General features: G+C 51.3%; 9 protein-coding genes and 1 non-coding gene across 10 annotated transcripts; 4 read left to right on the forward strand and 6 right to left on the reverse strand.

Moving 5' to 3' along the window:
• Positions 1–551: 551 nt before the first annotated feature.
• BJX68DRAFT_257889 (transcription factor domain-containing protein) lies at positions 552–2,750 on the forward strand (the record flags this gene model as incomplete). Its single annotated transcript, XM_071043428.1, has 3 exons — positions 552–567; positions 652–2,236; positions 2,297–2,750. 3 exons carry the CDS (start codon positions 552–554, stop codon positions 2,748–2,750), a joined length of 2,055 nt encoding a protein of 684 aa, XP_070894925.1.
• A 206-nt stretch (positions 2,751–2,956) lies between these two features.
• On the reverse strand, positions 2,957–4,610 carry BJX68DRAFT_278459 (TauD/TfdA dioxygenase family protein; the record flags this gene model as incomplete). The annotated part of the gene is made up of 3 exons (XM_071048545.1): positions 3,953–4,610; positions 3,201–3,899; positions 2,957–3,132 (listed from the first exon to the last, which is right to left on the reverse strand). Exons 1-3 carry the CDS (start codon positions 4,146–4,148, stop codon positions 2,957–2,959), a joined length of 1,071 nt encoding a protein of 356 aa, XP_070894926.1. The 5' UTR covers positions 4,149–4,610.
• A 1,114-nt stretch (positions 4,611–5,724) lies between these two features.
• BJX68DRAFT_270834 (uncharacterized protein) lies at positions 5,725–6,446 on the forward strand (the record flags this gene model as incomplete). The annotated part of the gene is made up of 2 exons (XM_071046785.1): positions 5,725–5,771; positions 5,840–6,446. 2 exons carry the CDS (start codon positions 5,725–5,727, stop codon positions 6,444–6,446), a joined length of 654 nt encoding a protein of 217 aa, XP_070894927.1.
• Positions 6,447–6,606: 160 nt separating this feature from the next.
• On the forward strand, positions 6,607–7,936 carry BJX68DRAFT_168381 (PQ-loop repeat-containing protein). The gene is made up of 3 exons (XM_071037004.1): positions 6,607–6,789; positions 6,836–7,090; positions 7,194–7,936. The coding sequence occupies exons 1-3, from the start codon at positions 6,767–6,769 to the stop codon at positions 7,843–7,845; spliced, it is 930 nt and encodes a 309-aa protein (XP_070894928.1). The 5' UTR covers positions 6,607–6,766; the 3' UTR covers positions 7,846–7,936.
• Positions 7,937–7,958: 22 nt separating this feature from the next.
• On the reverse strand, positions 7,959–8,029 carry BJX68DRAFT_t141. The gene has a single exon. It is a non-coding gene; the product is annotated as a tRNA-Gly (tRNA).
• A 1,919-nt stretch (positions 8,030–9,948) lies between these two features.
• Positions 9,949–10,806, reverse strand: BJX68DRAFT_278463 (B3/B4 domain-containing protein). Its single transcript, XM_071048546.1, has one exon. It carries the CDS (start codon positions 10,730–10,732, stop codon positions 10,010–10,012), a length of 723 nt encoding a protein of 240 aa, XP_070894929.1. The 5' UTR covers positions 10,733–10,806; the 3' UTR covers positions 9,949–10,009.
• Positions 10,807–11,737: 931 nt separating this feature from the next.
• On the reverse strand, positions 11,738–14,478 carry BJX68DRAFT_270837 (tetratricopeptide repeat protein; the record flags this gene model as incomplete). The annotated part of the gene is made up of 3 exons (XM_071046786.1): positions 11,738–13,682; positions 13,762–14,098; positions 14,160–14,478. 3 exons carry the CDS (start codon positions 14,476–14,478, stop codon positions 11,738–11,740), a joined length of 2,601 nt encoding a protein of 866 aa, XP_070894930.1.
• Positions 14,479–15,260: 782 nt separating this feature from the next.
• BJX68DRAFT_270838 (uncharacterized protein) lies at positions 15,261–15,680 on the reverse strand (the record flags this gene model as incomplete). The annotated part of the gene is made up of 1 exon (XM_071046787.1): positions 15,261–15,680. One exon carries the CDS (start codon positions 15,678–15,680, stop codon positions 15,261–15,263), a length of 420 nt encoding a protein of 139 aa, XP_070894931.1.
• Positions 15,681–17,153: 1,473 nt separating this feature from the next.
• BJX68DRAFT_244964 (uncharacterized protein) lies at positions 17,154–17,626 on the reverse strand. The gene has a single exon (XM_071041418.1). The coding sequence runs from the start codon at positions 17,519–17,521 to the stop codon at positions 17,354–17,356; it is 168 nt and encodes a 55-aa protein (XP_070894932.1). The 5' UTR covers positions 17,522–17,626; the 3' UTR covers positions 17,154–17,353.
• A 5,046-nt stretch (positions 17,627–22,672) lies between these two features.
• On the forward strand, positions 22,673–26,227 carry BJX68DRAFT_270840 (uncharacterized protein; the record flags this gene model as incomplete). Its single annotated transcript, XM_071046788.1, has 1 exon — positions 22,673–26,227. The coding sequence occupies one exon, from the start codon at positions 22,673–22,675 to the stop codon at positions 26,225–26,227; it is 3,555 nt and encodes a 1,184-aa protein (XP_070894933.1).
• Between the last annotated feature and the right edge of the window lie 509 nt (positions 26,228–26,736).

Genomic DNA, 26,736 nt, shown 5'->3' on the forward strand with positions numbered 1-26,736 from the left:
GACCGTCAGAGGGATATAAGAGCACGTCCAACATTGACCGAGAACACCTAAACTCCGGGTTATATCAGAGATGTATACGCGTAGATGTCCCGCACTTTCGAGTTTGAACTTTTTATGTGGAATGAGCTTGTTTGGTGATCTCAGTCCTTCGCCATGTACATTCTGAGAAGCCGACGGTATGTGCCTGACGCGGAATGATCGGGAGAGCACTTTCGCTTCCAGGTATCCCAAGCATAATCCGTGGGATTTAGGCAGGCGATAACATTCGAAGCACCTCCGATCACAGTAGCTAATCCTCCATCCATCCATCGTCGCTTTAATGTTCCACACGCTCAGCGATCTTAGCAAGCCCAAGTGCGAATGGCGTGCTCCGGCATCGCAATCACACCAGGGAATCTCCAATCACCCTTCACGATGACGAATCGCATCATCCTCAATGGCAATTGCGGGGAATCCCAAATCCCAAATCCCCATCGCGTCCGAGATGAATGACACCCTTGACCAATCTCCCACAGACCTAGTCCCCGATCCAGCACGGACACAAACAGACCATGGACATGGCGATGAGTAATGGGAACGACAGCACAACTCCACACGCCCACGGCCCCGAGGAGTTAGCAACAACAACAGCAGCAGCAGGAGGAGGAACAGCAACAACACGCATCCGCAAACGCATCCCCAAATCGTGCCGCCGCTGCCACCGCCGCAAACAGCGGTGCGTCGGCGCCCCCGTCTGTGCAAACTGCGAGCTGGCGGGGCAGGCCTGTATCCGGTCGGATAGTGTGCCCTCGTGGCACCATGGGATGTCCAAGGGGGCACTTGCGCAGCGGATTGAGACGCTCGAGGCGCAGCTTGCTGCACTCACGGAGAGTAACGGGTCGGAGGTTGGGGATCGCGAACGAGATCGGGATCGGGACCGCGTTCCGAGTCTACAGGGTCCAGGGAGCTGTACGACGGCGAGTGCGAGTGCGATCGCGAGCTCACCTAGTGAAACAGACACGCACGGCGGCGGCGTCATGCACTTCCTGATCCAGGGCCAGGGGTACGAGAATAAAGTCGAGGGCAACTATCTCGGCCCCTCGTCAGGCCTCGCGATCGCCGAGAACATCAGCCGGATCGTGCAGGACGCAGTCTGGAAATCGATCCCCGTCAACGAGACACACGAGTTCCTTGCGCCCTGCGAGAACGAAGCGACGGGCCCCGCGCCGCCGCCGGACGACGCGATGGGCGCGCGCCTGCTCGAGGCGTACTTTAAGAGCATGCAGATGCGGTTACCCTTTCTGTGCCGGTCGGAGATTTACGAGTTGCATGCGAAGCGGCATCTCCCGGTGGGAAACACGACAGCGGAGCAGTTTGCACGGTTCAAGATCTTCATGGTGTATGCGATTGGGGCGGCGATTCTCAAGATGACGGAAATGTACGACTCGACGCCGCCGAGGCATTACTTTGTCACCGCAATGCAGTACCAGCCCTCGCTACAGGAGTCCCTTTCCATCAACAGTATTGAAGCGCTGATGCTGATGTCCATGTACAACGTCCAGTCGGCCGCGAGCTCTAGTGTCTGGTACATGATGGGCCTCGCCATGCGAATCTGCGTGGACTTTGGGTTGCACCGCGAAGCACAGTATCGGCGCCTGCGGCCGTACGAGGCCCAGCGGCGCCGACGGCTCTTCTGGAGCGTGTACCTGCACGAGCGGTCCGTCGCCTGGTCGCTGGGCCGGCCGTTTAGTATTACGGAGGAGGAAATCGACGCGGAGCCGCCGGCCGACATTGATGATTCGCTGACGGATGATCGCGCAATCGAAGAGATGCGCCAAAACCCAAAGAGCCCGCATGAGCGATGGCAGGGCCCGAACATTCGCTGCGCACTTACCTGCATCAAACTGTCGCGGATCTCGTCGGCGACGCGTGCCAAGGTGTATCGGCTGGATCGCGATGTCGCGACTCTATTGCCAGAGGTCCCGCCCACATTGGCTGCCCTGGATGAGTTTCAGAGGAATCTCCCTGCCCTCTCTGCGTACGAGGATGATTTCATACATATGCACTGGAATGGCGCAATACGGACCTTGTTACACCCGTTTCTGAGCATTCTCCCGCCAGACGATGAGCTTGCACGAAAATGTCTGCATGCGTCAGGGCAGATGTGCCAGTACTTCAAGCGCCTACGGCAGCGCGACTCGACGTGGTATTCGTTCATGTTGATAAATACGATCTTCATGTCGGGGTTGACGATATGGTTCGTTGCACCTGTTGTTATCCCAAGACTGTATTCTTTACTGATATGTTCTATTTCCAGCCTCCTCCTCTTCCGCTCCCCAAGCCTCTGGACAATGTCCGTCTCCAACGATCTCCGCGCCTGCTCCTCCGCCCTCTTCGTCATGGCCGAGCGCCACCCGAGCGTCCGCAAGTACCGCGACGCCCTAGAGACCACCATCAACCGCGTGATGGACTACGTCAGTGATGCACAGCAGCACGAGCACCGGGGCATGTCGAGTGTTCCGGAGAAGCCGCCATGGGGCGTGCACGGACACGGGCACGGGCTGGATCGGTCGCTTACGGACCCGCCGACACCGGGGTTCCTTATCCCTTCGCCGCTTGCGAGTCGGGGGCATGGGAACGGGGGTGGGCAGACGCCGCGGACGCCCGAGACGCCGGATGCGAGGACGTTTTCGGGGTTGTTTGCGGAGGACTTTTGGGCGGGCGATGCGTTTGGGTTGCACATGGGGGAGACGTTTGGATTGAGGGTGTAATGAGCGAGCGAGCAGGGTTTTTCTTCCTTCACTTCATCGGCCTTTTCTCTCTTTATTTCCTCTCTTTCTTTCCTCTTACTTTTATTCCCATTCTGGTTCTTATGATTGCGATTCATTCGGCGCTGGATAACCTATATACAATTTGCCAATTTGCCAATCTGCCACACATATTCAACTCAACCTTGCTCAGTTGTCACCTATACTATTCAGAAATGAACCGGTGAAAGCTGATCCTCAATTCCCAAATCCTCACGACGCGACTTGCTCCCCGGGTCAAAGTACGGCGCCTCACCGATACCCACAGCGCGGTTCCCGCTGCGCTCGCCAATGTTATCGTAGTCGAACGTCGCAGTGTGGAAGACGCTGCGGTTATCCCAGATGGCTGACACATGATGTTAGAAAGAGGCTGGGTCAGGGACAAATAAAAAAGAGAAAACGGGGTGAACATACCAATATCATTAGGCTGCGCCCACTTGAACCGCACCTGGAGATCATGGCCATACGTAACAAGATCATGGAAGTACTTGAGGAGGTTCTCATTCTCCCTCGACGTCAGCCCCTGCACCGTCTTGGTGAACCCCCCAACCCCATAAATACTCTTCCACCCAGTCACCGGATTCGTGCGCACGACGGGATGCACGGCGCTCAGCTCATCGCCCACATTCAACGGCGACCCGCGGGGCTTGGTATACAGCGGGAACCCGCCGTTCGCCGCCGCGCGGTGGAAGTTGTCGCCCGAGTGCACGGCGCTCAACGTCTCGAGGTACGAGCGGTAGCTCTTGGAAATCCGGTCGTAGACTTCGTAGCCTGAAGCCCAGAGTGTGTCCCCGCCCGTCGGCGGGAGGAGAGTCAGTCGGAGCGCGGCGTAGTCAGAGGGAGCTTTTTCAAAGGAGATATCGCTGTGCCACAGCGCGGCGAGCTTGCCCAGCGCCGCGCCCTTGTAGAGCTTCTTGCGCTCGAGCGAGTTGATCGTGCTGATTTCGGGATCGGGGTCGCCGAATTCCCGTGCGTCGTTGACGACTGGGTGGATGTGGAGGCCGTGGTCTGCGGGGCGGCCGGTTAATTCGCCGAGTTTGAGGATTAGGTCTTTTTGCAGGTCGTTTGTTAGGTTGTCTTGTGCGCGGAAGAAGACGACCCCGCGTTCGGAGACTGCGAATTGTTAGAGAAAGATGAGGAGTGGAATGGGATAGGTAGGGACGTACTGAAGATCGCGAGATCGCGGATGCGCTCCTCGGAGTTGGGCGCGTTGAGGATGTCATCGACGATGTTGATCGAGCCCTTGGGGAACTCGTTGCCGATGACTGGGGTGAGGACGGTGGACTTGAAGCCATCCAGGGACCCAGAGGAGTACTGGCGTGGGGTGCCGGTGGGCTTGGATGGGGTGGCTGCGACGGTCATTTTGCTCGATGTCTTGCTGAATGATGGTCTTAAGAATGGGGCGATAACTGTAACTGGATTGCGCGGTCAAATCGACCTTTTTATAGACCTCAAAGTATACAACTCAAGTATCACCGACGAGCCGCGAGCCATCGGCTTTCGGCGATAGAACGGCAAACCGTTGCGCCATCGTTATCGTCGATTTGCGACTCCATAAATAATGCTTGTCTGGCGAGCTAGCGAGATGTAAGCGGGGCATGGCGCGATCGACGATCAATCAGGTTCCTATGCTACGATAACAGTTTGCTGGGCGACATATTGCTCGCGGATGGCGGAATCACCACACCAGACACAGGGCGCACTCGTGTGTCTCCTGACAGTTAGTCACCAAATCCCCCCGCACCTGTCGCAATTCATTCGAGAATGATATCTACGCGGATGGCCGACGGGCGAATAGAAACGTGGCGCTTCGGCGATAAGAATCGCGTGTTGCAGAAGGTGTGACTCGTCTGATGCCGTCGCATCTTACTAAGGATATATGCAGCAGTCTTATCAACAGACTTTAGACTTTCCCTCTAATGCACGTAGTTAGAGCCCCAGCTGGACGACATGTCTTGAATCATTCTAGGTTCTTGTTCATCAAGTGTTATTACTCAGATGAAACGCCCTGGCTATAAAGTGATAGCAGTACAATTTGGCCTTGGAAGATATAATCTTAGTAATATCGGCTGAACCAGCGACAGAGACCGTGTATCGAGAATAGATTATCACTGTGATTAGGACTCGGCCCCGGATACAATCTAATGAGAAGCTCGCCTGTTGCGAGCAAGGGTTCAAGACGTTGTTCAGCTCATAAGCAGGAACACGTATCAGGTGAAACTAGCAGGGATTAAAAGACGTAACATCTGCTCAAACTTCTACGTAGATGCTGGTCACTATATAGATACCTACATGCACCCCCGAGGTCCCTCCACTAAGTTGTACGTAACAAATCTATCTTCTATCTTCTTCCCATGGTCTATCTTCCAGGCAGTGAGAGCACCGACCAATAAAACCAGGCCCCGAAACTGAAACAGCGTTTTTGTGCATGAGACGAGTGTTGTGCATCAGACGAGTCTTGGGAAAGAAAGTGGTAGGCAAGGAGCGAGTGCGGTTGTCGGCCATAAAGAGGACACGGCGGTTGGATTGACGAACGTAGTATCCAGGATATGCGAGCCGATCATAAGCTAATTCCAACCTGTTGCTCTGTAGCTTCGGCATGTATCGATTGATCGAATTTCTTTACTTGCTGTTACCAGCAAAGTTGCTATCCCTCGAGAGCCACCTGGATGACAGGGGTAGCTATCGGAGAGAGTCGACTGGGATGTCATTGGAGCAACCACTGTATTTCTCCTTCTAGGCTGACTTCGACGTGGCAGTTTGGCAGTGCAAGCAGCCCACACTGCCAAGTAACGAATCAGAATATCAGGCTAGCTATAAGCTGCGACTGAGCCTCGCTTGGCGCCTGGGCTAACGGCCGATACCGGGAATAGTGATGAGCCGCAAGAAGAGCACATTTAACACCGCCATCTCTGTCAATTGCCTGTGAACATCGACCATGGAATCTGAACGATTATCCCAACCACGCCAGAATGACTTATCAAGGTACAAGCTTCTTATTTGCTTTTTGCCTCCTCATTATACTAGGATCTGCATGCTAAGAAATCGCACAGACCCGCCGCCACTCCATTGCCAACACTCGCCGTGACCCTGTCAACCAAGGGCGCAATAACCCCCAAAGAACCCGGCCCTGGGCAGCCAGCCCCAGCGTGGATTGTAAAGTTCACAGTCACATATCCCGCCATCCCAAACACAAACACGCTGCAGGAGCCCATCATCTTCAAGGCGTCCAGCGTCACCGACGTCTCCCGATACCGGCTACAGTATCTGCTAAACGGTGAATGGCGCGACGCATCGCTTGGTGTCGGCTGCATGGGCGGCATAGATTTCTACGAGGAATCCCCGTCCGAGATAAACGTCGCTGAGAACTATGGTACCTTCAGAGTCCTGTCTCCAGGCGAGGTCTGGGAGAGATCCTTCTCTGTGTTTGATCTCGATTGGGAATGTCCCGATGAAAACAACACTGGGCACCCGGGCGATGCCTTTCGGTTACAGTATCTGGGAGGTCCGTTGGAGTGGTGGGACTATGGGAGGCGTGAGGAGCACAAGGAGACGGTGGTCATGGTTAATATGTTTGGTGAGGTCGTCGGTGTTAAGGACAATGCTGGGAGGGAAGAGCTGATGCTTCAGCGGTCGAATGTCCTCGAAGCCAGTTGGTAGAAATCGGCTCTCGTACAAGATTTCGTTGGATGCCGATGCATGCCTGCTTCTCGTGGCGTTGTCCTCCAGCCCCTCGTCATCTTGGCAGCGGCTAGAAAGCGCCGAGCTGCTGCGGCGACAACTACAGACAGGGGAGTGTAGTACCGCTAGTCGGGGCGTTTGTCTACCATCCAACCAGGAAATGCAGCTGAACCATCTGTCGCTGTCACGGACACCCCGCTAATTTATAACCCCCCATTGAGCCTCTTCGCATTTTCCATTTGGCATGATTTCGCCTCGTACCATCAAACACACCCCTTCTGTAGCATACAAGCTTCAACATGTTCCCTGATTGGCTCCGCATGTACGTATTCACGATATCTGTCTCCATCAGTACTGACGCCCAATAGCATTCTCCTCTTCCTAACTTTGGTGTCATTCCTCCCCCAGTTTCATCTAATCTGCGCACGCAAAGATGCCTCGGGGATCGCATTGTCCTACGTACTATTAAACCTCATCGCTGCTACCGAGCAATTTGCCGTGAACTTTGGCTATATCGCCCTTATATCGGTCAGAGCTGGGGTCTTTGTCCACGATCCGGCCACGGTCGGGGATTGGTTGAATCTAGCGCAGACGACCTTGGTCTGTTTGCTCTTCGTGGTATAGTATGACTGCCAACTCTACTCTTCAGGGTACTGCTAAGCGCTGCGCTGTCGACTGCGCCGTTGACTGCGAGAACTCAACTAATATAATCCTCATCTTACTTAGTTTCTCTCTCTGCCTCTACTTTCCCTCACAGAGCAACTACAGTCGCAAGAGACTAATGCTCGGAGTCTACATCGCCTACTTCGTCGTCGCAATCATCCCACTGTTTTTGTGCGCAATCGTTCTCAAAGCTGATGACGACAAGAGCGCCGACCGCGAGTGGCCTGTCGTCCTTGCCTTCACCCCACACATGCTGTGGTTAACCTACGTCGGCACCGTGCTGGTCATCATGGCCACCTACCGGCAGGCGCAGGCGATCCTACACCCTGATCCATCAGAGTCCCAACCCGCCCTCGTATCAGAATCAGAATCGACCTCGCAAGTCCCATTTTCTCTCAAACACAACTCATTAAGCGTGTGCGTCCTCGCCATCCAGTCCGTGCTCTTCATTCTCCTCGCGGTATCATGGATCTTCCGCGTCCTATTTCCTCCTCTCCCCGAGAACGCGTCCTGGTGGGATTCCCGCGTCGTGAAGGTGTGGTTTGAGATGGTGGGCTCGATCGCTGTCGATAATGCGGTGCTTGGGATTGGGCAGGGGCTCTTGCTCTTTTTGTTGCTGCGGAGTGGCGGCCGCGGGGGAGGCGATGGTGCAGCTGAAGAGGGAGAGAGTGTGTTGGGTACGGAAAGGGAGCCGTTGTTGCGAAGGGCAACGTAGGCAGAGGCTTTAGTTTACTATGTGGTTTGTAGTTTGTAGGGCTAACGGGCTCGAGCTGTGGATACTTGGAGGAGACGGGCGGTTGTCGGACAAAAAAAAGCAAAAAATAAATGTGCATCATCCGTGAATCGAACACGGGCCTCGTCGATGGCAACGACGAATTCTACCACTAGACCAATGATGCTTCTTAATTGGTTATATCTCTGCTTCTAAATATATAACCTGCGAAACATCCTGGTTACGTTTTGGCCTCCTCGTCTTCCTTTCCACGACCAACCGAGTCGCCTAAAGTGTTGCACGCAGACTCTTTTTGCTGCTCTGATCTCACCATTAAAAAGCCAATATAAAGGCCCAATAGCGACTCCTCGCTATCAGCCATTAGACTTGTCAAATAATTGGAACCCTGCAAATTGAAAGCGTAGACACCGCTATATATTTTCGCTCCCGCATCCTTCAAGACACCTGAACCAAAACACCGAGCCCCAACCCCAGAACAGCACAGGCGAGACATGGACCACCCTCAGTACGAACAATCGCATACTTTCCCTCGCTCCGCACACCAAGCCTGGGCAAGGATGATTTCCTGCACCATGGCCCACATCAAAGCGTGCCCACGGACTCGGAGCGGGCGGTGTTCAGCCTAGCCACAGAAAGTCATCAGACAGAACGGCTGAAGGCTACGAGTATGCTCTCCCGAAGCCGAGTCATTACCACAAACGACCTGCGGAAATTTGCCTGAGCGTGCTGATGCTCTTGCACGTCAACAGTCTTTGAGAGTGTCTCGAGCGCGTCTAGACATTGAGTCGCTGAGTCGGCCATCGTGCTGTAGGCCTGGATGATCCGGGATGGATGAGTACCATGATGATGCATGTTTTATAGCTGGTTCGGTGCGGCTATTACGCTACAGGAACCGCTCCAGAACAAGTATGATCGTGGCCTGTGAAGACATCTGGCTCAAGGAAGGGCTGAGGTCAATCCTGGCTTGGCTTGTGCAGGCAACAAAAAAAAAAAAAAAAAAAAAAAAAAAAAAAAACTAGGCTTGACATACATAGTACTGAATACCAGCAGGATGGAAGTGGACTGGTTCGTGGCGATACAGCGTCTTGATTTCTGCTGTAAATGTCGACCATTTCGTGTGCGAGCCGACACCATAAACGCGAATATTCTGAGAGCATTGGGTCCAAGGCACGCGTAGAGCTTATATCACTCAAACAAGGCAGCGGGTCTGCTGCGTTACCGATTCTCGACTTGAGGAACCCAACCAGAACCGGCCGTAATAGTAACATTCGTGCCGTGTCGGTAGCAAAGGTGGGCCGGACGAGATGTAGCCCAAGCGTGTATTTGTTGATCGATTTCCAACCACACTGTCCAAAATGTCATTCATGCCAGGTTCCTGGCCGCACGGCAGATAAATCTTGACTAGGATATCTTCTAGAATTTGATACAGTTGGAAGACCTTGACTGGGAAAGCCATTATGGAAGGGCGGCTATCCGGTCGAATCTCGGCATCCTGGTCCTGGGTGTCCAGAAATTGGTTAGTGATTGTCAAGGGCAAGGGAGTAGGTTGGCTCATGCGTGTGATGGTTCTTGGAGCGGGGGGAGTTTTATTTAATGTGTTCTTCTCTCCTATCTTATATCTCCGTGGATTTGCCACAGATTCGTGGGATATCTTGAGGAAGAGGCTGTTATCACATACACCCAGGCAATTGACGAGATTGAGAAGGGAGAACTACCAGCGTAGTCTAATCTAGACGCGCCTGAAATGGCTGCCAATACTGGAAGATGCCCGAGGGTCAACGGAAAATCCATGACTTGATAATTTACATTCGTGCGGATGAAGCTAAGCACCGCGAGGTGGACCATACCCTAGCAACCAGGTGGCCGACCCTAATCCTTACTGGGTCAAATATAGCGATCCGTCCAAGCCACATCCAAGCGAAGGGATTCGTAACCTACGGGAAACAGGCTGGGAGAAAAGGCGGATCTTCCGGTAATTATATGATCAAATTATCCGAAAATCCAAAGCAGCATAGTGGAGGTATCGTGAATAAGAACTGCAAAGGAGGGGCGCCATCCTAGTTCCCAATCCATTCCAAACATATCCCCCTATTGGCCTCACTTGACAATACAGTTCTCCTTTCTCATTGAGAATCGTGGTGATTGATCAAGATGAAGCATCAACGATACGGCGTGATATCTGTATCTCTGACGACAGACGTTGCAGCACCGATGAAAGCTCATTTGCAGCCCGGGTGAGATCTTCATCGGAGCATGGCTCCAAAGCATCCAGGATAAAGAGTACCCGACTCGTAGTATTTGTCAGGGCAGTGCGTGGGCCTTGTCTCCAGTTCCAACGGCGACACGTGATTCCGGTGGCATCGCACCAAACAGGTTCCCCAGGGACTGCAGATTCCACCGCGGATTCTCCACTTGAGAACGTCTGGAAGGGTTCCTTGCCTGTAGCACGGATTAGAAATGGCGAGCCGTCATACTTGTCGAGATCCTCTCCTCCCAGTGGGATTTGGTGCTTGACTGAAATCGCATTGTAGATGTCCGTCAGCCGATTGACACGCGGCAAGCCACTTTCTGCACGCCGGGTCAATGCCTCGAGGCTGTTTCGCGTTTTGTTCGGCTTGGCGCCAAAAGCTTTGTAGGTGTCTCTCCATGCAGCTATGTGTGGGAAATTGGTCACATCTGAGTTACTCAGCAATTCTTTGACGTGATTTTCGGCTTCTTGCAACATTGCCTCGCTAGAAGCATCGCTCGGGCCTGAGGGAAGTCCCTCGACAACCATGAGCAGGGCGCGATAATCTGGGCGTAGGGCGAAAATTTCTGGAGATACGGATGCAGCCTCCAGCAACTGCTGGGCTGTGAGTCTTGCAGCCATTGCTTGTTATGAAGGACAAGTGCGACAGTCAGGATTTGCAATCAAATCGAGATATGGGAAATGACAGGAATGGGAGAGTCGAATAGAGATAATAATGAGGATTGAGCCTAGACATAAAAGGCGCAACACCCGGCTCATATAAGATAGATCTCACTTAGTAATCTAGCCTTGGGCTTATTTTCATTCTCTACAATTTATCTGGGTCATTCAGCAAAGTTTTTGTTTTTAATTTGTGCAGAGTCTGGGTCTGAAAATTGCAAATAGGTATGCTCCATTCATAGAAAGGGCGAGGGGGACTGTGTGGCGGAGATTGACATCGGGCTTCCAAGTTTGGTAGGAACTAAGCTTGAATAGGAAGTTACCTGGAGTGGCGCGGGACCCGCTAGGGGGTCTACAACGGTGTAGGAGATGCTTCAGACTTGCTTCCATAGCCAGGTCATGAGTCACGGGTCCCGGTATCTTGGTAGAGGCCCCACTAGGAAGGTGGGGTGTCTCTATAGCTAAGTTATTAGAGAATATATTCCTAAGTATGCCGGGGAAGCCTCAAATGGCCGGTAGATAATATATACAAAGGTGCTTCATATAATGCCTCTATCATCGCCAAGCATCTGGATTCTGACACCGCACCATCAATAGGAACCAGTGTGATGGCTTAGTGGCGCATATTGTTTAGCAATTAGTTGGATTCTTGAGCAATAGAAACTTAGCAGGTCCAAACAAGTTTAATCTCCCAGTTTACGTTACAGGCGTCACTACATATTTCTGTTGGTCATGTCACCTCTCGGATATAGAAAAGAACATCACTTATAATTGAAGAAGAACAGGTTATCTGCTCGATACAGGATATGTAAGCTCATGAGCTTACCGTGACCTGGTAAATTGAACCGTTTGCAGAGCCTTTTGATCATCGACCTTACCCAGTGCTAGGGCACCGATTCAAACGGGATGCTTAGCTACCTCCAGAGATCTACTGAAGGCTGACGATTTGCACACTAGAGTACCAGTCTACGACTCCCATATCAAAGCACCGAGCCCCAACCCCAGTTTACCGGCAGCGCGAAGAGCACAAGCAAAGCATGGACCACCCACTGTCCGAACGACAGCGTTCTGTCCTCGCTCAGCACACCAAGCCTGGGCGAGGACTCTTGCACCCTTTCCCGTGGCATTGACGACGACCACTTGGCCAGGGTAATCGCCCGGGGTGAAAGATTTGAGCTGCTCGACCGTCCAAATATCCGTCTGATACTCGGGCAGTTCGCGTACATGGACTTGGTGCGCGGTATTAGGCTCGGGATAGCAAGATTCCAGCGAGACAAAGACGGGGTTTGTGTGGAGAGTGTATGTCACAGTGCTGGGGCAGCTACCAATCTGGAATTCGATGCTCGCAAGGTACTCCGTTTCCTTGTCGGCGGCAGCTGTGTCAAGTTCTCCACTTGCAACTTTGATAGTAATGTCGGTGTTGAGCGGCAACAGCTCAAGGAGGATCGCCTTGATCTCACAGCTGGTCGCCTGCTCAGCAGGTGGCTCAGGGCGGACCCAGTAGTAATGATCTTCTATCTCGGTGATATAGGACTCTTCTTCCTCGTCGGGCCTCCTCGGTGGTGCTTCCGGACGTCGCTCGTGGTAGAGACTATCGGCTTCGATCACAGTGGTATACTCCGATGGCAGCACACCTTGAGCCTTCAGCTTAACATGGCGGGGCTTGTTGTCACCATCCTTGGCTCGTCCGATGACCTGCACAGGGGGACAGGGTCCAATCCAGCCGTTTAGCGAGACCACTCCAGGTAGGGATGCCAGTACCCGGCCCAGGACAGTGCGAACCCGCCAGTAGGAACATTCGGGCAGGGACAAGCCCGAATTATAGTACTGGGCAACGCCCAAGTCAGCAATAGACGGCGAACACATAATCAGCGCCGACATGATCGTAAAGGCGAACCATCTCCCAGGAAGAATCACGCCAGTCAGCCAGTCATGTAGAAAGAAATCAATCGCAAATCCGGCTTCAATATTCTTGTAGGCAGTCTCCAAGCAATCCCGTACCTCATCAATATAAGGCCACTTCATCTTCTCCGCAAAGACGAGCAACCCCTCCGCCTGGCGCTCATGGACAACGGATCGCATATGGAGATCCATACCGACAACGTCCCATTTCTCCTCGAGGTGTGCTTTCCGGAGGTTATCTTGCCTCTCCTTGTCCCTTTCCTCCTCGATTGCTTTCAGTGTTGCATCGATCTTTGCCTGTGCGTCGACGAGCCCTTGCTTCATTGTCACCGTTGCTGAAGCACCGGCCACCTCAATTGCCCGTGTATATGCGTCCTTAGCTCTCAGGGTCCGGCCCAGCTGGAATTCCGCGAATCCAAACCGCGCCCACGCGTTCGCATACCCCGGATCAAGGGCCGTTGCGTTGACTGCCTGTTCCTGCGAAGCCCAATGTTTCCCTAGCGAGGCGAGCGCAGCCGACAGGTTACATCGGTAGACTGCACTCCTCCCGTCGATCTCGATCGTCTGCTTGTACAGTTCAACCGCTCTCTCGTACTCCTTGCCATCCATGGCTCGATCCCCTTGGACTTTAAGCTCCTCCGCCCGCTCCCTCTCCTCTTCCGTCTCCGGTCTGTTGGCTTCTGAAAGATCCATTTTAATATCCTCCAGCACGAACCTCGTATTCTGAAACCATCGATCCGCAATAATCAACGAGGCAAGGATCTTCTCCGTGAACCCGGCATAGGCACGCACGTGGTCATACCGTTCCAGGCGCCGTGCCAGTTCCTTGGAGAGGATCATCTGATAGATAAAATCCGCAAGGGAATACCCCTCCGTCGCGTACGCCTGCATCGTCACGCTGGATATCTGGACAAAGTCGGCCATGATGTCGCGCCGGTTGAGTTGTTCGTACAGGTCCGGGATGTTCAGCGTTACTTCGGGGGCGCGGCGTGCGGTATATGGACGGATTCTGTACGTCATTAGGCCCTGGCTCTCTCTCTGAATAAATACGCAGCGCATGCGTGATGGATTGGAATAGTAGTTCATACCCTTCGTCCCCAAGCATCTCCAACAAGTCCCAGAGATCCTTCTGCGGATCCTGGCCGAGCTCGACGTCTCCCCTCCGAAGCTCATCCACCCGTCGAAGAAGCTTGGACATGGGCAGCGTGGGGAGTGGGACATAACTAACCGGGACGCTGATAGTCTGCGGCTCGATAGCATCCCAGCACTCGAGTGCGAATCCCTCGAGTGTAACGGTCCCAGGATACGATCGGCTCTCGTAATAGGTATAGCATTCGACGTCGAGGAGCGTACTGTCTTCGTCGTCACGGAACGCCCAGTTTGTATCGGGGAGTGACTTCATGTATTTTTTCTTCCAGTATGAGTCTGGTATTGTTCATTAGTGCTCCTGCTATACCAGTAGTTATGCGCGGCGGAGGGAAGATACCAAAGGATGCATGCTCAACTCGTGCAGAGACTGTATGCCGACTCTTTAGGTACGATTCGCTCCGTTCAGTCATGCCTTGCCAGTACATCTCTGTCGCTACGAGGACACTCAGGTCCGTTGGACCGTGCGCGCTGACGCGCAAGGAGCCTTTGGTTCTTTCGAATGCGTAGAGCTCAACCTCGTAGAGGCGCTTTGACAGATTGTCTATTTCTTGATCGAGGTTGGCGGGATTGTTGCCCTGGTGCTGAGCTTCCTCATGTGGTGGGGTCATCGCGGGAGAATCCTTCGTTGGGAGCGACGGTGGTCGGGTGTTGGCCATCGCGCAAGGGAGGTTGATATTTTGATACAACAAAGGTTCCTCGAGTAGAGAAGGAGATTGTTGTGTTATTTCTGCGCGGAATCCACGGTTTTAGCCTATTCCAGTGCGTGGATTACGGTCGAGCGTCCAGCGGGGCGCAAGGCAGATTCCAGGTTCCCCTCCTGTCCGCTGAGGTGGTTGAGGCTCGTATTCATGCACGTCGGCCATTGGCTCAAGAGCCAAAAGGGATGCTTGGTGTCACATTAGCAAGCCACATGTCATGACGGATATCTGGACCGAGAGTGGCATCTCCCATGGCTCTGAAGAGCAAGGCCGTGCTAGAGGCATGTCGCAGTGGGCTCTATGAGATAGCTGTAGGTGATGATGAGTCTAAGCGATTAGCATAGGGGTTACGGCTCATCTGTGCCCATGAACATACAAGGTTTTAGTTGGATGACAAAGTAAACTACTACTGGGCGCCTTTGGATACCGCTTGGGTTGCGTGGGCTTACCTGGCGGGTGGGATGTGACAGAGTTTTCAGTCGAGGTAGTGTACATACGTATAGATGACGAGGCCCTGGAAATGTAGAATATTGCATTAAGAGCAATAAGGTGCGCAGCCATGGGTTGTGAAAATATCGCTTGTTTTAATATTTTTTGGTTCTTTTCTTTTATTAATCTAAAGTAAACAAAAAAGACAACTCAACGACCTGAGATGAAACAGAACAGAATCCCGCATCCATATATTCTATGCGAAAGTGTGACTTAGAGGGAAAGTCCCATAAAGTAACAGAAAAAGCAGCCTACGACTCGCTCCCCAACACCACCATGGCCCCCAAAACAATCATAAAATCAGAAAGCTGTGCATGGCTTAATGAAACAGCCATATTCCCGTCTTTCCAGAGCATGAATTCCGTGTCCCCAGTCTTCAGTTTCCGTTGAGTAAGGTCTTCACGCACTTCGGCACAATCAGGGTGTGTGATACCGTATACGGTCAGCTGGCGGTGGGCCGTTGCAAAGCGCCGAGTTTCGAGGGACAGGGGTTTGGAGTTTGGAGGGAGGAACACGAAAACTGGGCCGGGGACGTTTTCAACCTTTGAAGTGAAGGCTTCTGTGCTGTGTTTTTCAGGATCCATTAGCGTTTGTTGGGCTTGCTCTCCTGTGGAAGCACCGACGTACGTCTTGATAAGCTCGGGGATCCTGATCTGATTAGAGTCCGCCATGATGCGCTTGCGAGAAACTGTGGATATTATTGCTTGACTTTCTTTGACTTTATTGACACGGCAATCGCCGCGATTTGATTGACTTGATAAGATATCTGAACCTTTTGAACAAGGGATGAGATTCGCGAGATTCGGAGAGAGGGGTTGTGGCGGGGAACCCTGTACGCAGTAGATCAGCTGATATGCGTCGGCGCTTAGATTTAGTAGCAAGATAACGCATGTGCTTTCTTTCCTGCGGCGTCAGCTTTAGAGGTCTTTGTAGGTATGCAGCCGATCCGGCTGGTTGTCTAGATCTTTGGTAATTCACCGATGACACGAAGCGAAGGCTGGTAGCCAAGATAGTAGAAACGCACTGCAGATCCATGATACGTGAGGGACGAAAGATGTAGTACGCGCTAGCATGAGGAAAGTCCGTAGCAACTGTCCCCAGAGACTTGACTAGCCCTGCCATGAACCTACATATATGAGGCTGGATTCTGACAATGAGCTATTAATATAGTTTGCTTTTCCCAATGGTGTTGGAGAGAATTGTGCCGAGTTAGGAATCTTGCCTGAAAGCAAAGTGGACATTGGAGTCATTAGGGTTTATCACGAGGCAGCAGATAAATTCCGCGATTCGCAGGCAAAACGTGGAGTGATTCATCCAACGTTGGAGGCTTCTTCAGGCCAGATCTTTCGCCAAGATCCATTCTTTACCACCAAGAATCAGGGCCGCACAGAGGAAAAATAAGGGTAGGTTTCTAAATTTAGACTGGATCTTAAGCGCCGTGGCGCTCCAAGTCAAATCGGGGATGCGAACAGTGTCCGATCGAATTGGAACGCCCAGACTGGCTTCCAGGGCCTCGGCGGCTATTTCTCAACTAGACAAGTCTTGAATATATTACATGGCCTATCAATGTCGCCTCCTTTGATGACATCGCGCGGAGATTTCCAAGGGGCAGACGTTGGCTTTTGGGGCGAAGGGTTTCAGGGTCCTCTTGGCATCTGCAGGCGCCACGCATCGAGGGATAATTATCGGTGCAGATGTCCCATGATTCTCTTCTCAGAAAATGCACGCCCATGCCTTTTACGCTCTTCACAATCGCCACGAGAAATGGCAGGCATACACACGGAAGATTCGGCGCTGTCGACGACCTCAGAAGCTGGCTTCGAGGTCTACACGCCCACAATAACGAGCATCAAGTCCACAACATCCACAACATCCGCAGGTCCATCCCCATCCACAACAACCCACCTCTCAATCTACAGTAACCCCTTTCTCTACCCCGAGCTCCTAAACAACCACGCAGGCAGCGTCTCCTCGGTAAACACGCAGCGGAACCAAACCGCCCTCGTGTTCGAATGCACCCTCAGCGGGGGCTCGTCAGGCTGTGGTCCAGACGGCTACGGGCCACGGGTAACCGTTACCACGGACCCAACCCTATTTGCGTATACGGCGTCCTACGGCGCCGGAGGGGAAGATGCAGGGTATACCCGGAAGCGGACGTACTACGTCGCGTGCGATATGGCGGGTGCTGCGTCGGAGAGTAGAGCGGAGTGCACGACAACCTGGACAGAGTGGGCTTCTTCCGCAGGGGCTACGACGACAACCCGCGCTGTTTCTTCGAGCGAGTATCCTCGTGGTGGGGTTATTGTTGTCCCTGTTACGGCGGGGGTGGAGATGTTGGCGGGGCCTACCCCTGCGGCGAGTGCGACGACAACAGCACCTTCGGAGACCGAATCCGATCCTGGAATCTCAGGCGCGGAATCTGAGTTGGGATCGGGGGCGGGACCGTCCAGCGCGTTGATTGCTGGAGCGGTGGTCGGTGCCTTGGTAGCGTGCGTTTTGATCGGGGGCGCATTATGGTTTTGGATGAGACGGCGGCGAAGGATGGGGATAGAATGCAAGGATTCTAAAACGCGAGCATTTATAGCTGAACTTGAGGGAAAGGACGTACACAAGGCTGAACTCCCCGCGCGCGAAGTGGCTGCAGTGGAAGTATCAGGAAGAGGCGCTCGAGATCGGGTTTATGAATTGCCAACGTCTCCAATACGCCGACCACACGACTAGATATGCGGAGCAAGGGCAGAAGGAATTTCTTATAATGATCAAATTTACCATCTGCTGCCACAGTTCCGCATTAGTTCATCCTCCGACCCCCAGTGCGTAGACAAGTCTTGCAATATGAGATTCAAAGGACTCTGTCAGCCGTAGATGGCCGAGGACCTCGCCCTTAACCTGATCCCAGGACCCCATAATTGCAAACTAGCCCACTGACTCCGCCTGATTTCAATTCGTCCAGTGTACCAGCCGATGAAACTGAAAGACCTAGTCGTAGAGCATTATCTCGGCCTCGGATGCTTGAGCTCTTTCTATTAGGAATGTGCGCCGGACATCCGCCAGGCGCTCCTGTACCATACGGCAGGGTCCCGAAGGGGTTGCGCCTTCCTGATCGGGTCCTGGCTGGACCAATCGGACCTGCCGTATGGGCGGCTGGCCGGGCCTGGTGGTGGTAGCCTCTTCCTGATCCGGCTATAAACACAGGGCGGCCTCGGGGCCCCATTGCGCCTTCTAGATTCGCTCTCCACCCCCGTATGCCAGACCTTATCTCGGGCGACTACTAGGAGAAGTACGATGCTCCGCGCGCACTTCAGCATTCAGTGTCACTGATACGGTCAGTACAAGAAGGAGATAAGTCAGGGCTTGGTAGGGGTTGTTGCTATACCTTCAGATATCCCCTACCCATAGATTCAGCCGGTGGAACAATTTGGATAGTACAATGTTAGCATACATACTTGATTTTCTAGGAGGGTTAATGGCCTTCCTTTTCTATTTTAGTGCTTACCCCTTGCTAATTTTTACTTACTAAGTAGATCTTAGCATGCCCTAAGCATGCTCTAAGCAGCCACATTGCGGATCGCCAACAGGGGTCCCCAAGATTGACCATCCCCTATGTTGATTTTGACTGGGTTTCAGATAAGAGGCCTGGTATAACCGACCTCACTTCTATTTCTCGCATAGTAACCTTGGTCTTCTTGGGCTGGCCATACTGTCCCTGGAGAGATCCAAGCCATGGTGAGTGTTTCTGGTTGAATTAGGTACGGCGGTTTGTGGAATGACCAATGGTAACGTGAGTAGATTCCGACTTCCCAGCTCACTATCTACCTTGCGTGAGCCATTTTGCGTAAGTTCATGTCCCTGACGATTGATTCTTCTCACCTAACAGTGTTGCAATATAGACCACGGCAAGACCCGGAGACGTTTGCAGCATCGGTCAAGGCTTTTTTGAGGAAAGCAAAAACAGCACAGGAGATGGTTTCGTTGACATCGACTGGATAAATACAACAACAGCATAGTTTCATCTTCTATTGAGATCTCTTATATAGGATGGTATTTGTGGTGGGTGAGACATGTGACATCTAGGTGCAATGCCGTCGACTGGAAGAAAAAAAAAAATATTAAATAAAATAAAATAAAACTTCGACAAACAACAGAGACTGGTCGGAGAGTTTCGTTCATCTTCGCCCGAAGGTGCTTCTCCTTGCGACCTAGGCGAGTAAGAGAGCAGAGAGCTCATTATCAAGTTGCTGTGTTTTTCGCCCAATGATTATTTCTCACCAAGTATTTTCCTTTTTTTCTCTCTCCCTAGACAGAGCCAATACTCGAATTCCCCTCCATTCTATTGGATGGCCAATAAACTCAGCGTTAAAGTTTTTCCCTCGCCATCCGACCGAGCTGCCTCCCGATCTGCACCAGTGTCTCCAATACACCCCCATTGTTTTGGATAGGGGATTTAACCAGGAGCTATAATCCTGCTCTGGTAGGTCAGAAGGAACTGCGTATCCCCCGACGTACAACACCATTTCGCCAACCTCGCCGAAGTTGTGTAACTTTCTGCCCCCTCGCTAGAACCGGCGGAGATACAGACCCTGTAATACATCAGCATCGGCGCGCAAAACCATACATCGCAGTGTGGCGTTGATGCTTATCCTATTACCCATCCAGTCACGGCTAACGCATCCGCGCCAGGGTTATGGAGGCACAAATCTTGGCGTGTGGCACCATATGCGCAGCAGGAACAGGGATATAGATGTACTAAGTTACGCATCGTGGCGGTCTGCATGGATTGGATCCAAGCGTCGCGCTCGGAGATGCCGTCGGCTTCCGGGTTCGTTGGATGGCAATTTAGCAAACACGTAGATCCCTTCGTAGACCAAGCCAAGCGTCCACCACTAGCATCATCATAATGTCGGTATGGGCCAAATATGGCCAATGGTCTGAGCGTCCCCCGACCCGAAGGTTTGTACTTAAAACAACTTTGGCGAGTGAGGCATGAGAATACTGCTCTCGGACGCACTTGATCTGATAGTTTTTTGCGAGGCTGTACCGTTGCCCCCGTCAAATGAGATGGAATTGGTGGGAAATCAAACTTGTCAGTGACATAGACAGCCAATCCCACCGCGTTAGGTTCTTCTTCGAGACAGAGGTCTCAGAAGTGAGCGAGATGAAGTCATGCACCCGAGCCCTTGAGAGATTCTACCTGTCATTCAGATTCATCCACAACGCTGACCAGCCTTTGGAGTGTGGTAGAATCTATATATGCCCTCTCTCCGTTGGGGAAGAATTTATAGCTCTCATGAAAGAAATAAACGTGGGGTCTCTTGTGCTAATGGGCTATTACTGTTACCAGGCTTCGCATTTAGCGACTACTGGTTTGTCTGGCGAAATGCACAAGCGCTATTTACTAGATTCTCGAATTAATTGCCTTTAAGGTTATTGAGTTGGTTGGACTGGCCGAGGGGTCTCCTATACAATAATAAGCATCTCGAATTGTGATAATTTTGCCTGCTTTTTCTGCCAGGCAAGAGCGTGGGTATCCATCCCAATAATATGCCACATGGTCCTAAGGCCGCATAAAATCACTTTAGGCAAGATTCTTGTTTAAATATTTAAAGCGACTCAGTTCTCACACTAAGAGGGTTGGAGCGTTAGGACAGAATAGTAGAACTTGTTCAAGTTTATTCCTAGACTTTCCAATCTTCCTCCCCTCCATACCACAGCCAAACCTGCCAGCCATAGAGACGGCCTCTGTTAAGGGTAGGCCTGGTGTCTCAGAGGCGTTAAGACATACGGCCACGCAAATTTAACTCAGTGCGCGTAACGCGAGCCTACGACCGATGCAAGAAGTGAGCGGACTTTCTCACGGAATCTGCCGAAAGGACAGGCCAACGGCCATGTAAGTATGTGTCAGGCTTTCGCCACTACCTCCTGCCATTCCTGCTATCGATTTCCATGTGCATCTTGAGCCCTAACCTTTCATCCGTTCTAACTATCAACCTATGTGTTACAGGATATTTAAGCTAAGTAAATATCCAGACAAAACTAGATACAATACCCCAGGATCAACGTGTTCTTATATTTTCAGAACATACTTTTCATTTAAAAGCCGGAGGCTACACTAAGTCTGTCAATTTCTTGAGTTGGTGATGCACAACTTGCGCCAGTGAACTTGGTTCCAGCTAGTAAATCTTTGCCAGTGATCTATAATCATATTTCCCAAAATGCTATGTGTTGATATATCGAATTCCAAGATCTTTTAACATCAAGGTACGGTTTTGAACTAGGGATAGAATTAGTAGTGGGTATAACTCTCAGCCGATGGAATGCAGAAAGTGTCTCAGTTCCAAGCTTGCGGAAGGCTATTCTTTGAAACCTTCTGCATAAGATAGCACCTCCAGAGGACGAGGCAAACATGGAACAGGGAGAAGAAATCCTTTCTGTACCTATGTTATCAATAACAGCTACAGAATTTGCCCTGTACGCTAGGGGAGCCAAAGCAATCACTGTCCATTGCGACTTATCCATTCGTCATGGACAAATATTCCATTCTCATGCTCAACAGCGGAGTTAGAGGGGTGTTTGTCTCACAAACAGCGACCCACGGGCAGTGACGAGAGCACAGCTGTTAGGTGAAAACAGCAAAGTCGCTATTACTACGTCAAGCTGATATCTTTCTTTCTAGGCGCCTGAGATTGCATCCCAGAGCCAAACGGCCCGGTCATCGATTCGGTAACTTTGTGGGATCCCGAACACATATAATTGAGAAACAGCTAATATTTTATCAAAATTTCTAGTTTTTAGATTATTGCACTGAGGCGCACTTGGTCCTTATTCTTCAGCGATTACGGCGGAAAATGGTTATGCGGGACACACGTTACCTAGCCAGGGCTTATAGGCCGCTTTGGAGTGAAGAGAACAAAGTACGTATTATCCTATCTTTTCTTCTTTTATCTAGTCGGTCAAATGTACTAGCTAAGCATTGTGGTTAGTTATACAGCGCGGCGTCATAGGTCTCATGATCATATGCACTGCAAAAAGAAGTCCAGACATTTCATGGAGCAAGTTTGATATTGTAGTTGGATGGCATGATTTATTTTGTCAGTGGATTCCATGTCCCAAGTTTACATAAAGAATGGTATTCAGTCATCTGAGCATATCTGGAGTGGCAGATTGACTGCAAACGGTGATGCTTTTCGGGTGTGGTAACAGTACATGTAACAGTACCATGGATCAGAAGAGCTTCAGATTCCGTTTGCATTGTGGGCCAGGATCTACTTAACCTTATTCCTCAGTATAGTGTTAAGAATATACTAAAATTATAACTCGGAGGTTCTGTATCCGAACCGGTTAACTGTAAAATAGACCAATTGAGATGCAGGTTACTAGTCCACATCTTCCCAATCTCTCATTCGAATAGGCTGCCCTCGACTTAAAGGATGACTTTGAGAACAAGGTATACAATGGTGGCCAGACCTCATGACACAGCTAGCCGGGGCCTGGACTTGACCAGCTGCGTTGCGCCACTCTCAAGCCCAGGTCATGGTATCTCCGAGGGATGAAAAGGGATGATACTTAAAAAGATAGCCCATCCAATTTTGTATGAAATTATTCTGGAGCATATAAAATGATTCTAAAACTAGCGATTTGCTTTATCAACACATAGTCGCGAGAGATGGCTTCTCCCATCCCAGCCAACATCAACTCCGAGTCGGAGTTGATGAAGAACCAAAAGTATGCCAGTGTAATGGACCCTGCTCGCCAGTTTGATGTCTTGCAGAATCCGGACGGCACTTCCTTGTTTTTCTCCATAGGTGGTGATGATGTTTTATACGCTACTCGAGAGACCACCGCATCCAAAACCGGCTGGGTCAAGTATGATATCTCTAGCGTACTGGCCGGCAGGTTTGCACAAAAGACAATTGCGGCGACGCAATTCGCTGTCACTCAGAGTCCCAGGTCTACAGACAGCGTGGATTTGGCCGTTGTCACCCGCCTCAATGGTAATGATAGCCTTTTTCTGGCTCTGGACGTGCCCAATACGCCCTCAACGTGGGAAAACTCACCTTACTGGGTGAGCGCTTCATTTGACGCCCGAGACAAGCCGGAACCGATTCCTTTCACCATATCAGACGTATATCTTTTGAATATTCCTGGATCTGGAGTACTATGTTTCGCCGACGTGATTAGGAACCCAGCCGACAATAGCCAGGTGGTAGATCGATATTATATCGATATAAAATCAGACCCGATGTGGACCTTCCACCCACTACCCGACAATATCAGTGCTGGGTCCGTAATTACTTGCTTAGGAAAGCGCCCCCAGGACCCGGTCGGTGGCATCTACACCTTCGGGTTCCTCGGCTCCAACGAGGATCTAATCTACACGCCTGCAGCGACGAAGGACAGACCCTTCCCCGAAAGTATTCATTTGAGGATCCCGTCCGACGCCACGTCAATTGCGTCCATGGTGGATCCTTCGTCTGGGAATACATTCCTATTCTTTGTATGGCCGGCATTCGGTGCAATCTGTGTCTTCACACCAGACAACCAGTACGATGGCGCCTATGCGCAATTAGCAGCCCGATCATATTTTATTCTCAGTACACAGATTCTGGCCGATACGCGGAATCTCATTGCGACCAGTGTTGCGGGTCGCACGGTACTCTGGGGTCTCAACGGTGCATCCGAGTTGTACAGCCTATCTTGCCCATCGGGTTCCGAGACAAACTTGAATGCGTGGTCCAACCCCGTGCCAATCTGCTACGATGTATTCCAGTTCGCTCATTACTTGAACGCCTACCAGGGAGCAGCAAATAGTATCCTGTTCGCCCAAACCTCTGACAACCAGTTGACGCAGTTTACCCAGGATCCAACCACCTCGATCTGGGCCGAGCGAAGCGTGCTCCTACCAGGGGATAATGTGGATTCGTTGATCGATTTCTACAGCTACACCAGTCATGTCCAGCTTGTGGATGTCAACGGCATGGGAGTCCCGAATTATCCGGTTTCGCTTAGTTCCTCCACCGGGCCCATTTCGGTAAATATCAACGATATTTACATGATCCTCCGCCCAGATGAGATGGTTCAAACTTCCACAGACCTGTCTGGAGTGATCAATATCATTGAAGAAACACAGACACTCTCAGGTACAGTAATCAATGTCACTGTGCATGTGAAAGATAGTCCCGACATCGTTGAAATAATCGACCCACATGACAACGCCTGCCAACGGCTGTCCACAATCACTACGGGTGATTCTCTGCAGGCGGCAACTGTAACTGATTCTAATGGAGTGACCACGCCGCTTGTACCCCTATCATCGGTGCCGCTTGACCAGCTAGGTTTTGCAGGAGACCAATTCCAAACATTGCTGGACATCAAGTCGCAGCTGCCAGTGAATGGTGCTTCGACCAACGCCCGTCGTGGTTTATTGGTTGATGGGCCCAAAAAAGACGGGCCTGTATCAAGACCGGATGGACCCTTGAAAGATGGAACCTTGAAAGACGGACCCTTGAAAGACGGACCCTTGAAAGACGGACCCTCCAGCGCCATTGCTGAAAGTGGCGGCAGCTGGATCAAGCTTTTGTGGGGTGATCTGGTGCGGTGGTTCAAGAAGGCATGGAATACCGTCAAAAGGGCATACTCCAAGGTAGTTGATGGGGTATGGCACTTTATCGTGGAGGTTGGAAATGATATATACTCCGCGGCGATCGAGACTGTGGCAGCTGTTGTGGGAGCAGCAGAGTATGTGTTCCACCAGATTGTGGTTGCATACGATGACATTGTCAAATATCTGGGCTTTATCTTCAATTGGGCCGATATAAAGCGAACCCACTTGGTCGTCAAGAACATCCTCAGATTATCTGTTCAACAGGTGACCGACTCAATTACCGAGATTGAAGATGACATTCGAAATGAATTTGCCACGATCGAGGAAAAGGTCGACCAATGGGGCAGTCTTCCGGATCCTGGCCAGACAATCGGCCAGCAGGAAGCAACTCAGTCAAGTGTCCCATCTAGAAACAGCCCTCAGGCAAATTGGGCGCTGCATCATGCCACAAGTAATCTACAGAATGCTCAGTCAGACCATGACCCAAGTGTCCCAGTTACAGGGGAGCTGGAGAATGCCTTCAAGGCTTTGTATAATTTGATGAAGGCGGAGGAAACAGATATTGTCGGCTTAGTAAAGAGCCTTGTGGATGTCGTCAAGGACTTTGCATCCCTTAGCGCAAAGCAGCTGTTCGAGAAAATCGCCGCAATCATCACCGACTTTGTTCTGAACACGGCCGAAAATTGCATGTTGACACTCCTGGACCTTGCCAAGCTCTTTGTTGATGCGTTTTTCGCCCTTCTTGATGCCCCATTGAATATCCCCATACTGTCACCCATTTATAAGGAGATTTCCGGCGATCAGCTCAGCTTCCTGGACCTCGCCTGCCTGGTTGGTGCCATCCCAGCAACAGTTATCTATAAGGCGATCACGAATACGGCTCCCTTCCCAGCGAACGAGCTCACTAACCAGTTGATCACTGCGCCCGACTATGCTACACTTCGCAACATTCTCAATACGTCCCAGCCCACCTTGGAGCAGCAAAAGGCCTATGCGAAATATATAACGATGATAACAAGTGACAGGAAAGGGAACCTAGTGGCGGCCGACAAGGCCAAGGTGTTCGACATCTGCACCATAGTGTCCAACGGCGTGTCGTTCGTGTCCGGCTTTTTTGTCTGGGCCTGCTCGGCTGGAAAGGCGGCTACTCCTCCTGGCGTGCTGGCATCCAAGACGGTTCGAGGCATTAGTATGGTCTCCTACCTGGGGTACGTCATGCCAGACCTTATAGGTGGGCTCCAGACCAGCCGGACTTGGTACAATGATTTAAATTGGCATACAACCGCGCTCAGTATCGGAAAGGTCGCAGTGGACAATATTGCCGCAGATCAAGAGTATCAACAGATCATTGGGCCGCTCTCGGAATGTGCACTCAACGTGGCCTGGGTTGTGCCCGCTGTCGGCGACTTTATTGAGAACAACCGAACGGAGAGTTCGAGAGCTTCCTTCTCGGCCAATATCTTGTTTGATGTCGGCGGCATGCTAGCCCCAGGTACCTCTGAATATCTTTTCCCTGGCGAGACCCCGGGAGTTGTCTTGGCCGTGCAATTTGCTTTAACCGTGGGATACGCGGTTTGCTGCTTGATAACGGGAACCGCTGTCGCTAATGGGGACTAGCTAGTCTTCATCCCACCATTCCTGGAAAGGAGAGAAAAGTTCTGTGATTTATTCAATTGCGCTTGTTGCTTACCCGGCTGAGCACCAGAATGTAAGGATCCTTATTTGTTCGCTCGCTGCGTCATGGCTCTACGTATGGCATGAATTTCCACTATCCCACAAATAAAGACTTAAAAACATGATCAAATGAGGGTCCTGGTATTTTTCGTAGGTAAAAGTATGGTAAATCAATAGTAGCGTTATTTTCACAACCAGGGAACGCAGATGTCTTGTTAATTTGAGACGTCAGATCAGAAATAATCGGACAAATATCCTCGCAGACATTGCCATGAACATTTATATTATAAGCTCCTATCAAGAATTACAAAGTAACTGGGTGCGAGAATAAGGTTCGAGAATAGTTATTTTTGCGTCGGTAGCATTAGTTAGAGCAGGGGCATTTTTATTTACTAATAAACTAGGTGCCGTGGCAAATCCAGGTGGCCATCGCCGTGGACTTAGTATGTAAA

The sequence above is a fragment of the Aspergillus pseudodeflectus genome (assembly GCF_044049435.1).
Source record: "Aspergillus pseudodeflectus strain CBS 756.74 chromosome Unknown BJX68scaffold_53, whole genome shotgun sequence".
NCBI classification, from domain to species: Eukaryota; Fungi; Ascomycota; class Eurotiomycetes; order Eurotiales; family Aspergillaceae; genus Aspergillus; species Aspergillus pseudodeflectus.

Coding starts and splice junctions, on each gene's coding strand:
- BJX68DRAFT_168381 (XM_071037004.1), top strand. CDS start 6,767: ATGTTCCCTGATTGGCTCCGCAT. Junction 6,790..6,835: donor TTCCCTGATTGGCTCCGCAT/GTACGTATTCAC, acceptor GACGCCCAATAG/CATTCTCCTCTTCCTAACTT. Junction 7,091..7,193: donor TGTTTGCTCTTCGTGGTATA/GTATGACTGCCA, acceptor CATCTTACTTAG/TTTCTCTCTCTGCCTCTACT.
- BJX68DRAFT_278463 (XM_071048546.1), bottom strand. CDS start 10,732: ATGGCTGCAAGACTCACAGCCCAGCAGTTGCTGGAGGCTGCATCCGTA.
- BJX68DRAFT_244964 (XM_071041418.1), bottom strand. CDS start 17,521: ATGCGCCCCCGATCAAAACGCACGCTACCAAGGCACCGACCACCGCTC.